This window comes from Bos taurus, chromosome 3 (assembly GCF_002263795.3).
Source record: "Bos taurus isolate L1 Dominette 01449 registration number 42190680 breed Hereford chromosome 3, ARS-UCD2.0, whole genome shotgun sequence".
NCBI lineage: Eukaryota > Metazoa > Chordata > Mammalia > Artiodactyla > Bovidae > Bos > Bos taurus.
The window spans coordinates 14,737,227-14,749,591 of record NC_037330.1 but is presented as its reverse complement, the minus strand read 5'-3'; the positions used below and the strand labels follow the sequence as shown (position 1 = coordinate 14,749,591).

At 43.1% G+C, this 12,365-nt stretch overlaps 1 protein-coding gene across 1 annotated transcript; it reads left to right on the top strand.

The window, feature by feature from the left end:
* Positions 1–1,902: 1,902 nt before the first annotated feature.
* On the top strand, positions 1,903–3,850 carry LOC112445859 (uncharacterized). The gene is made up of 3 exons (XM_024989826.2): positions 1,903–2,055; positions 2,140–2,268; positions 3,333–3,850. Exons 1-3 carry the CDS (start codon positions 1,981–1,983, stop codon positions 3,822–3,824), a joined length of 696 nt encoding a protein of 231 aa, XP_024845594.1. The 5' UTR covers positions 1,903–1,980; the 3' UTR covers positions 3,825–3,850.
* Positions 3,851–12,365: the final 8,515 nt, after the last annotated feature.

Here is a 12,365-nt window from a genome sequence, read left to right as displayed (position 1 = left end):
AGCATAAAAGCAGATCACTCTTGTGCTCTGAGAGATGGTCTCTATTAGCAAGAGAGCAGCGTGTTGGTTGGTTGGTTTACAGATGTCACATTCTGAAAAAGACACAGCTTGACTCACTATGGAAAATTCTTAAAGAGATGGGAATACCAGACTACCTTACCTGCCTCCTGAGAAATCTGTGTGCAGGTCAAGAAGCAACAGTTAGAAATAGACATGGAACAATGGACTGGTTCCAAATTGGGACAGGAGTACGTCAAGGCTGTATATTGTCACCCTGCTTATTTAACTTATATGCAGAGTACATCATGCAAAATGCCAGGCTGGATGAAGCACAAACTGGAATCAAGATTGCCAGGAGAAATATCAATAACCTCAGATATGCAGATGACACCACCCTTATGGGAGAAAGCAAAGAGGAACTGAAGAGCCTCTTGATGAAAGTGAAAGAGGAGAGTGAAAAAGCTGGCTTGAAACTCAACATTCAAAAAACTAAGATCATGGCATCCAGTCCCATGCCCTGGAGGAGGGCATGGCAACCTACCGCAGTATTCTTGCCTGAAGAATCCCATGGACAGAGGAGCCTGGTGGGCTACAGTCCATGGGGTCACAAAAGAGTCAGACGTGACTTGGCGGCTAATCAACAATGTACCTTTCACTTGATTTACCAGCTGCTAACATTTTCTCCATTTATATTTTCTCTCTACATATAAAGTAACATATGTTTGCATACACACATGTTATACATTCACATATACATTTTTTGAACCATTCAAGAGTCAGTTGCATATCATGACACTCCATCCCAGTGTACGTTAGCTTGTATCTCCCAAGAGCAGGAATATTATTTTCCATAAACCCAATGAACCCAAACAGAAGGTTTGACACTGATAACACACTGTTTTCAGGTTTAGAATCCATATTCAGTTTTTGCCAAAATGCTATTTAAGACAAAAAAAAATCTAGGATCCTATCAACAAACCGACTTTGCAGCATTGCTTTAATCAATAAATGTGTGCCAATTCAATGAAATGAGTTTCTCCCAGGGAGAGTTGTGGACAGAGAAGAGAAATGCATGAAAGATAGAGCCTTTGTTACTACCTTCAGAGACTGAGAGGATGGCAGGAGAAAAGGGGGAGAAGGCTCAGTCAGAGCTCAGGCTCTTGAAACAGACACTGAAGGGTCTCCTACTAAGTCCTTGGATCCTTGAAGATCTCAGACAGGCCTGGCCACCCAAAGTGGGTCATGGACTATTTTCTGCTCCATGCCAAATTTCTCTCTAGCAGATGCAGATTCCAGGGTGGATTCTGGGATCTTTATCTTCCATGTCTTGGTGCCCTTTGGGGTTTGGTCCCACTTTTTAGGATTTGGTCAGTGTTTTTTCTTATTTCTTTCTTTATTTTCTTTGGGTCTTCGTTGCTGTGCCTGGGTTTTCTTTAGTTGCAGGGAGCAGGGGCTACTCTCTAGGTGAGGGAAACGGGCTTCTCCTTGTGGGCTGTGGGTGAATCGGCTTCCGTAGCTTCAGCTCCTGGCCTCTGAAGCGCGGCCTTGGTGGTTGTGGTGGACAGGCTTAGTTGACCCACGGCATGTGGAATCTTCCCAGACAAGGGATGGAACCTGTGTCCCCTGCATTGGCAGGCGGATTCTTCCCCCCAGACTACCAGGGAAGTCCACAGCGTTTCTTCTTAAGCTCAGTCTTCTTACTCGGAGCCCTGGTGGGGGCGGGGGGAAGGGGGATGAGCAAATGCAGCCTCTTCTTGCTGAGAGTGAAGGAGAAGGAAGGGTGTGTATGTGTGCATGTGTGCGTGTGCACCCTCTCAACATCCCTCAGAGGAGCCCTCCTTGAACCTATGAGCCTGGGACCCCACCCTTCTATTGCTATGACAACTGCTTCTATGAGGACGTAGGGAGTAAAGAATTGTGAGTGCGGGGTTAGAGAGGGAACGCACCAGAGTCTCAATGCGTTAGTGATCATAGAACTTTATGATAATGAAGAAGAGAGATAATATGTCTCTGTCTTCGAATCTCGAAGTAGGAGGGCAGGATGGGACACAGCAGGTGCAAAGCAGGGTGACTCCTGAAGTTCTGCCTGTGTGTGAGCAGTTCCACTTCTAACTAACCTCTCCTTCTTCTTCCCTTTAGGAGGTTAAAGAAGCTTGGGGATCCCCAGGGGTAGAAAACCCCTCCTTTAACACCACTGATATATCCTTGACACCCATCCACAGCTTCACTGATGACCTAGGCTATCAAGGGAGCCAGGACCTGACCAGCGTGAGTACCCCTCCTCTGGGGTCTCCCACCCCTTGCTCTACCACCGTATGGGCATCTTAGGTCACTGACCTCCCCTTTGATGTTCTGTGGCAACCTTCCATATCTTGTCTATGTCCTTCCAATTCACATTTTTACTAAACATGGCTCAAATTGACTCCTTCCAGGAAAAAATACCAACAGTAATAGTAGTCACAGCTTATATCCACTGAATACTTACAACATGCCATTTTATGAAAATTTATCTCTCATTTAAACTTCATAAGAACCCTGTACGGTCAATACTATTATTATCCCCATTTTTCAGATGAGGAAATGGAGACAAAGGTAAATTAAGTAACTCTCCCAAGATTGCCTAAAAGATGCTAGAGTCTGAGCTCAGTTTGTGTGACTCAGAATCTCACACACAAAACTGCCTCTGGCTAGCTACTCCATTTTTATGAGTGTGCTCCATTGTACCTTCTCAACATGTATACGCTGTTGAACACACTTGATATATGAACTTACTTGCTTGTTTATTTGGGGGAGGGTTTAAATGCTAGCTGTAATTTTGTTATTGAGCTATAATTGACACACAATACAACTATACGTATTTAAAGTGTACAACTTTATGTTTTGACAATGTATGTGCTTGCAAAACCATCACCACAATCAAGATAATAAACAGATCCATCACCTTCAAATAGGAACCGCCTGGATTTCTAGAACAGATAAATTAGAGGGTTATTACCTAACTTCTAAAGGGATTCTTTAACCAAAGCATTTGAATCCTTTTTAAAATAATGAGCTATCATTGGATACGCTTAGAATATGCCTGTGTGTCCTTGGCTGATACTGCTTGGTAACTTCTCTTGGGTCATTTTAAGCGCATGTCTTCCCTGGGCAGGGCAGTCTAAAGCTGTGCTTCCCGCTCTGTACTCACCAGCAGGTGGGTGCTTGGCTTAATCTTTCCCTCTGATCTCAATCCTTCTCTGCCTCACTTCCCCCCCCTTAGACTCGAAGTCCCATATGTAATGGGATGGGTCAGTGGAGAGCACACTTCATTCCTTGCTCTCGGATTCTTCAAGGAAGAAGATCCCAGCCTTGTTCCAGGCAAGAGACAGAAGCGGAATAAGATTGCCATTTTCCGGATGAGGAGAAATAAGGTGAGGGAGGAAGATGAGAATGACAAGGAGGATGAGGAGGACAAGGCAGGGCGCTCTCCTAGGGTGAGACGGAAGCAACACGCATACTCAAAGACCCGCCAACCAAAGCAAAAGGAGAATTCAGGCATCTCGGAAAGTAACTTGAACACGACTGTCTCCAATACCAAGTCATCTCCCTGGAGTATGATGGAGTTCCGGCAATACTTGTGTATGTGCTGCCGAACTAAGCAGAAGTTAGTGGAGGAGAACAAAGCATCAGATTCCAAAGAAAGGAGAAACCCAGATGAAAAGGAGAATGGAGTCACAGGTTCTATTAACGAGCAAGCGAGGCAACAGGCTCCCGAAGGAACTCCAGGGGAAGTTCCAGGCAAAAGCCAGGAGAACAGAGAGTGTAATCCGTCAACTTGTAAATAAAGCAAATTTTATTTTTATGGATGGTATGTACGAACCCAATTGATGATCTTAATTATTTTTGTAGATGTATCCACTTTCTTCCTCCTCATCCTCCCCTTTCATCTCTCTGAACATCTTCTCATCCTTTCTAATACTATGTGAATTTCCATCTCTGAAACGTGGGGCTAGTGTATGGGTGGGTGAGACCTGGAGAGGAGTCAGGAGGCTTCTGAAACCCTTGAGGCCTGCAACTCCAGGAAGGTGAAAAACAGCCTGAAGAGAAGAGTCTTGGGGTAATTAATGAGGGAGGCTTCAAGGCCTAGCTTTCCGGGTTTCAACCCCAGACTTGTCTCAATTTCTCCCTCATAACTCTCCGCTCTATATAGCAAAACTTTTGAGCTTCTGATTGTAGCAAATAAGAAGATCAGCAAAAAAACTGCCCGAAGGGATTCTCGAGGCCATTTTCAAGATTGCCATCACGGCGACAAAGTTTAAGACTAGCTTCCAAATTTATATTGCCATCTCACTTTTCCTTCCTTAGCTTGAGTAAAGGAGAAAAAAAAAGAGACAATTTCCCTCCAGGTTCTATCTTCTCCCTTCCCCACATATTCACTAATCATTCAGAAGGAATCTTAGAAATCAGGAAAATATCTCAGGGCAGATTCCCTAGAAGCTGAGCCTGAGATGGAGGTTCTTATCAAGGGTTTTATTGAGAGATGTTCTCACAAGAGGGAAGGTGGACGAGGGAAGCAGATTAGGGCAGGGCAGAAAGCTAGGCAGGTTAAGAGTTAACAGTTAAGTCTGTGTCCACCTGATCCCTGAGAGCTCTGACCTGTGGGTTACATCTCAAAACTGGTTGCACTTTTGAGGCAGGGGGTTGGCCTTTTGTAAGCCCATGTCAGTCACTGTGGGCTGCTCGAGGTTCTCCAGTGAGGTAGCCTCCCTGCTGACTGAAGGCAGTTCTTTGGTGAAGGACTGTGAGCTGTTAGTCATCAACTCCATAGTAGCTGGAAATGGGTGTGTGGCCCCATAAAGGGAATCTGGGCAGGGCAATTCTGTAATTCATTGAAATTCTTGTGTTTCCCAGGATATGCTTAATTTTTGTAAATGTCCCAGGTGTGCTTAAAATATGTATTACAGTAAAGTGCGTAAAAGTTAACATAAAAATGGAGAAAGAGCAGCTGTCCTTACAGAAGAACTGCAATGAACACATTGAGAGATAGAAAACCACTACTAAAACATCAAGAGTCATAATTGTTGGAGCAACACCCAACCATGGAAGGTGAAATTAATGGGTTAAAAATTGAGGAGAAACAGGGTACTTGCACAGTCTTGAAGTACCTCCTTCAAGGTATTTATTAATTACATAGATCAAAATAATAACTTTACAAGCAGAAACACAGTAGATCCCACCTCCTTTTAACTAAGTTATCAAGGTTAACATTGCCAATGATAAGACATGTTGACATTGTGTACCCCTGATATGGTGTGCTGAGAAGGCTCGCGTGTCAAAATGCATAACCTCTGTCTAAGCATGAGAAATATCAGACAAACCACCAAACTGAGAGACGTTGTACAAAATGATTGACCGATACTCCTCAAAAGTGCCAAGGCTCAAATAGATATATAGTTGTCAAGGGGGAGGCAGGATGAGGGAGGAATAGATTGGGAGTTTGGGATTAGCAGATGCAAACAATTATATACAGAATGGATAAACAACAAGGTCCTACTGTAATCCTACTGTATAGCACAGGGAGCTATATTCAATATCCTGTATTAAACCATAATGGAAAATAATATTAAATATATATGTATGAAACTGACCACTTTGCTGTACACCAGAAACTAACAAAACATTGTAAATCAACTATACTTCAAAAAGTAAACTTAAAAAATGATTTAAAAAATATTTTTAGCATGCCACATTGCATGTGGGATCTTAGTCCCAACCAGAGATTGAAACTGTGCCAACCTGCAATGGGCAGGCGGAGCTTTTGTTGTTTTTTTTTTTGGAAGGGGGGAGTCTTAACCACTAGACAGCTAGTATAGTTCCTAATTAATGAATTTTAAAAAATGTTCACCACAATCCCGAAAAAAGAGTGCCAAGGCTCTGAAAGACTTTCACATAGTAAAGGAGACTAAGGAAAGTGGACAATTATTAATAAATACAATGTGGGATTCTGGATTGGATCCTGGAACAGAAAGGACAAAGTGGTAAAGGTCAAATAAAGTCTGTAGTTTAGCTCATGTTATCATATCAGCGTTAATTCACTTTGGTAATTTTACTGTGATTGTGCAAGATATTGGGCTTTCCAGGTGGCACACTCTCAAAGAACCTGCCTGCCAATGCTGGAGATGTGTGTTGGACTCCTGGCTTGGGAAGGGCCCCTGGAGAAGGAAATGACTGCCCACTCTAGTATTCTTGCTTGGAGAATCCCACAGACAGAGGAGCCTGGCAGGCTACAGTCCATAGAGTCACAAAGACTCAAACACAATTGAGCGACTAACACACACACAGACACACACACGGAAATCACAAAGAGTCAGACACGACTGAAGTGACTTAGCATGCACACATGCATGCAAGATACTAACAATAAGAGAAGCTGGGTGAAGAATATTTGTACTATTTTTGTAATTTTTCTGTAAGTCTTTCTCCTTACAGAAGAACTGTAAGGAGAAATAGTTCAGTTCAGTTCAGTCACTCAGTCGTGTCTGACTCTTTGCAACCCCATGAACCGCAGCACGCCAGGCCTCCCTGTCCAACACCAAATTCCAGAGTCCACCCAAATCCATGTCCATTGAGTCAGTGATGCCATCCAACCATCTCATCCTCTGTCATCTCCTTCCCCTCCTGCCCTCAATCCTCCGCAGCATCATGGTCTTTTCAAATGAGTCAGCTCTTTGCATCAGTATTGGAGTTTCAGCCTCAACATCAGTCCTTCCAATGAACACCAGGACTGATCTCCTTTAGAATGGACTGGTTGGACCATCCATTTGAATTGATGTTCAAAAGCATCAATTCTTTGGCACTCAGCTTTCTTTATAGTCCAACTCTCACATCTATACATGACCACTGGAAAAGCAAGGAGAAATAAGGACAAAATTATTTCAAAACAAAACATAAATGCTCATTCTAAGAAATCATAGCAATCAATCCTCAGTTCAAGGAATAGGACATTATCGGTACCCTAGAGTCGGACACGACTGAAGCAACTTAGCAGCCTCCTTGTTAATCACAGATTCTTATTTCCCACGGAGGTCACCACTGTGGTGAATTTTATGGTAATTACTTCAAGGTCCAATGCTGTAAAGAGCAATGTTGCATAGGAACCTGGAATGTTACGTCCATGAATCAAGGCAAACTGGAAGTGGTCAAACAGGAGATGGCAAGAGTGAACATTGACATTTTAGGAATCAGCGAACTAAAATGGACTGGAATGGGTGAATTTAACTCAGATGACCATTATATCTACTACTGTGGGCAGGAATCCCTTAGAAGAAATGGAGTAGCCATTATGGTCAACAAAAGAGTCCGAAATGCAATCTCAAAAACAACAGAACGATCTCTGTTCGTTTCCAAGGCAAACAGTAATCCAAATCTCTGCCCCAACCAGTAATGCTGAAGAAGCTGAAGTTGAACGGTTCTATGAAGACCTACAAGACCTTTTAGAACTAACACCCAAAAAAGATGTCCTTTTCATTATCAGGGGACTGGAATGCAAAAACAGGAAGTCAAGAAACACCTGGAGTAACAGGCAAATTCGGCCTTGGAGTACAGCATGAAGCAGGGCAAAGGCTAACAGAGTTTTGCCAAGAGAATGCACTGGTCATAGCAAACATTCTCTTCCAACAACACAAGAGAAAACTCTACACATGGACATCACCAGATGGCCAACACCGAAATCAGGTTGATTATATTCTTTGCAGCCAAAGATGGAGAAGCTCTATACAGTCAGCAAATACAAGACTGGGAACGGACTGTGGCTCAAATCATGAACTACTTATTGCAAAATTCAGACTTAAATTGAAGAAAGTGGGGAAAATCACTAAACCATTCAGGTATGACCTAAATCAAATCCCTTATGATTATACAGTGGAAGTGAGAAATAGATTTAAGGGACTAGATCTGATAGACAGAGTGCCTGATGAACTATGGATGGAGGTTCGTGACATTGTTCAGGAGACAGGGATCAAGACCATCCCCAAGAAAAAGAAATGAAAAAAAGCAAAATGGCTATCTGAGGAGGCTTTACAAATAGCTGTGAAAAGAAGAAAAGTGAAAAGCAAAGGAGAAAAGGAAAGATATAAGCATCTGAATGCAGAGTTCCAAAGAACAGCAAAGAGAGATAAGAAAGCCTTCCTCAGTGATCAGTGCAAAGAATTAGAGGAAAACAATAGAATAGGAAAGACTAGAGATCTCTTCAAGAAAATTAGAGATACCAAGGGAACATTTCATGCAAAGATGAGCTCGATAATGGACAGAAATGGTATGGACCTAACAGAAGCAGAAGATACTAAGAAGAGGTGGCAAGAATACTCAGAAGAACTATACAAAAAAGATCTTCATGACCCAGTTAATCACGATGGTGTGATCACTTACCTAGAGCCAGACATCCTGGAATGTGAAGTCAAGTGGGCCTTAGGAAGCATCACTATGAACAAAGCTGGTGGAGGTGATGGAATTCCAGTTGAGCTATTTCAAATCCTGAAAGATGATGCTGTGAAAGTGCTGCACTCAGTATGTCAGCAAATTTGGAAAACTCATCAGTGGCCACGGGACTGGAAAAGGTCAGTTTTCATCCCAATCCCAAAGAAAGGAAATGCCAAAGAATGCTCAAACTACCACACAATTGCACTCATCTCACATGCTAGTAAAGTAATGCTCAAAATTCTCCAAGCCAGGCTTCAGCAATACCTGAACTGTGAACTTCCAGATATTCAAGCTGGTTTTAGAAAAGGCAGAGGAACCAGAAATCAAATTGCCAACATCCGCTGAATCATCGAAAAAGCAAGAGAGTTCCAGAAAAACATCTATTTTCTGCTTAATTGACTATGCCAAAGTCTTTGACTATGTGGATCACAATAAACTGTGGAAAATTCTGAAAGAGATGGGAATACCAGACCACCTTACCTGCCTCTTGAGAAACCTGTATGCAGGTCAGGAAGCAACAGTTAGAACTGGGCATGGAACAACAGACTGGTTCCAAATAGGAAAAGGAGTACATCAAGGCTGTCTATTGTCACCCTGCTTATTTAACTTCTATGCAGAGTACATCATGAGAAACGCTGGGCTGGAGGAAGCACAAGCTGGTATCAAGATTTCAGGAAGAAATATCAATAACTTCAGATATGCAGATGACACCACCCTTATGGGAGAAAGCAAAGAGTAATTGAAGAACCTCTTGATGAAAGTGAAAGAGGAGAGAGGAAAAGTTGGCTTAAAGCTCAACATTCAGAAAACGAAGATCATGGTATCCGTCCCATCACTTCATGACAAATCGATGGGGAAACAGTGATTGACTTTATTTTTGGGGGCTCCAAAATCACTGCAGATGATGATTGCAGCCATGAAATTAAAAGACTTTTACTCCTTGGAAGGAAAGTTATGACTAACATAGACAGCATATTCAAAAGCAGAGACATTAGTTTGTCAACAAAGGCTATGTCAAGGCTATGGTTTTTCCAGTAGTCATGTATGGATGTAAGAGTTGGACAATAAAAAAAAGCTGAGCGCCGAAGAATTGATGCTTTTGAACTGTGGTATTGGAGAAGACTCTTGAGAATCCCTTGGACTGCAAGGAGATCCAACCAGTCCATCCTAAGGGAGATCAGTCTTGGTGTTTACTGGAAGGACTGATGTTGAGGCTGAAACTCCAGTACTTTGGCCACCTGATGCGAAGAGCTGACTCATTTGCAAAGACCCTGATGCTGGTAAAGATTGAGGGCAGGAGGAGAAGGGGACAACAGAGGATGAGATGTTTGGATGGCATCACCGACTCAATGGACATGAGTTTGGGTAAGCTCTGGGAGTTGGTGATGCACAGGGAGGCCTGGCGTGCTGTGGTTCATGGCGTTGCAAAGAGTCGGACACGACTGAGTGACTGAACTGAACTGAATGAGTCTTTATTCATTGTATATTCCCAAGGAAAAAAAGGGGAAGGGAAAACAGAATGTGTGTTACAAAATGATAGCAAGTGGGAAAGGAAGTACCCGGCACAACAAAATCAACCATCAAATAAACACTGCCCAGATGGGGTTGCCAAAGCCCAAGAGGGCTATGTTTCCTGTAGTTCGGGAATGAGAGGAAAGGATGAAGGAAAGAACAGATGGGTACATGCTTTTCTACCCCCTTTCCTCATCATAAATTTAAGATTTCACACCTATGGCTTCTAGCAGTAAACATGGAGTTATATTCATCCATCTTCTATTAAACAATCTTGTCACCTATTGGATATCAATTTCTCGCACCTGCATAAAAGTTCCTACGTGACTTGGATATACATTCATCTTTCCTTTTGTGGTCTTCTAACCCCACTTTCTACATGGAAAACTCCCCCATTGCTCCTGTCTACCGTCAGACTTGAGATTAAAATAGGTTTTAATCCATCCAAAGACAGCAGTCTGCTTAGCGTGAATCACATCAAGGAATGGTCATGACTCAGGAGACTGGGAACAAGGGATGAAGAGTTCCTAGCTTCTTCAGGATTTTTGCACAGATCATTTAAACGCAGGCACCCCACAAATTAAATATACAGGTGTATGGGCTATTTTAGGGGACACAAAGGTGGACATAAGAGGCTCGAGTAGGAATCTAGTTTTTAGGACAGACATTCTTGTTCAAAATAGGAAATAGGGGAAGGGGAAGACAAAAGAAAGTGTGGGTCAAGACACCCTACTTCAAGAAGAGGGGCCCCCAGGCTTATGTTTCAGATCTTTTTGCCTGGTGCAAAACCTTTTGTCAAAGATGCTCTGGCTATTTTTCTCAAAATGGAAAGAAGTTTGTAAACAATAAAACTCTAAAAGAACATGGAGAAGACCAACACATTATATTTACACAAACTATACCACCCAGCAATCGCCAAATCAGCTACTTGTGAGGTCCTACAAAGCCCAGACAAATGTTATAACTAGAGGGGGAGTAGCAGTTGGGGGAGACAAGAACCCAGGCTCAGACCCACATCACCCAATGCGTGCTATTGCATTTGCTCCTTTACAACACTATGAGGTAGATTTGCAGGGATCTCACAGCATGTAAATGAAACTCCCTTTTTCCCTTTAGCCACCATGATACTAGTCACTTCTGCAGCAGGGCAGGACCGTGGCTCTGGGAACCACGAAGAAGCCATAGCTGATGGTCTCCCTGGAAGACAAGCAGGAAATGCCCAGAATTGTATAAAGTTAAGGATCTTGTCCTTGCTTCATGTATCCAACCCTGGGCAGCTCAAAATGGGTACAGAGACATTGCTCTTAAAACCTATCTTTACCAACTCACGTTTTTTATTAAAAAAAAAAACACACATACAATATACCCTGCTGTGCTTGGTAAAGTGAAGTGAAGTTGCTCAGTCATATCTGACTCTTTGCAACCCCATGGACTGCAGCCTCCCAGGCTCCTCTGCCCATGGGATTCTCCAGGCAATAGTCCTGGAGTGGATTGCCATTTCCTTCTCCAGGGGATCTTCCCAACCCAGGGCTTGAACCCGGGTCTCCCACACTGTAGACAGACACTTTACTGTCTGAGCCACCAGAGAAGCCCGCTGTGCCTGGTAGGTTTAACCCAATCCAGTGAAGGATGGATCTGATATGTAAAGTGAGTCCTGTGCCCTGGGATTAGAGGTCTAGAATGGGATCCTTTATCACACCTACAGAGGACCTTTGCCTAATCTTAGCTTCCCCTCTCTGCTTTTACCTGGCCCAGCCTTTCCTAACCTCTCTGCACCACCTCTCCCTATTCAAACCAATTTCCAATCTTTCAGTAGAAGACTAAGTCATGCAGCAACCCAGTAAAAACCTAGTCTCTTATGAAACATTGAAGATGGAGGGGTTTCAAGAGGACACCACAGCAGAAAGTGAAAATGAAAGTCACTCAGTTGTGTCTGACTCTTTTCGACCCCATGGACCATACAGTCCATGGAATTATCTAGGCCAGAATACTGGAGTGGGTAGCCATTCCCTTTTCCAGGGGATCTTGCCCACCCAGGAATCGAACCCAGGTCTCCCTCACTGCAGGCGAATTCTTTACCAGCTGAGCTACCAGGGAATCTGGCATAAAAGCCAGCTCTAACTGGCAAAAATGAGGTAGTTCAATAGGCTATACACTTCAAATAGTTGTTCTCTCTGGTGATAGAGCAACAAAAAGCATTCCTATCGTGCAGACCCAGAGCTCCTGCCAACTCACCCCTGAGATTGCTCACATACCTGAGAACACAGTGCAGGTATGGGGTCTTAGATTAAAATATACAAGAATACAAAACCAGAATATTTATATATCATGAAAAAATAGTTAAAATACACAAGATACGTCATTCCCCAAGAACTAGTGTGGTTGGAATCCTGGAG

Bases quoted from the DNA above. Each gene is read 5' to 3' on its own strand.
- LOC112445859 (XM_024989826.2), top strand. From the start codon at position 1,981: ATGATAATGAAGAAGAGAGATAATATGTCTCTGTCTTCGAATCTCGAA. The intron at 2,056-2,139 runs GTGCAAAGCAGG...TCTTCCCTTTAG, and splicing joins GGCAGGATGGGACACAGCAG to GAGGTTAAAGAAGCTTGGGG. The intron at 2,269-3,332 runs GTGAGTACCCCT...GGATTCTTCAAG, and splicing joins GGAGCCAGGACCTGACCAGC to GAAGAAGATCCCAGCCTTGT.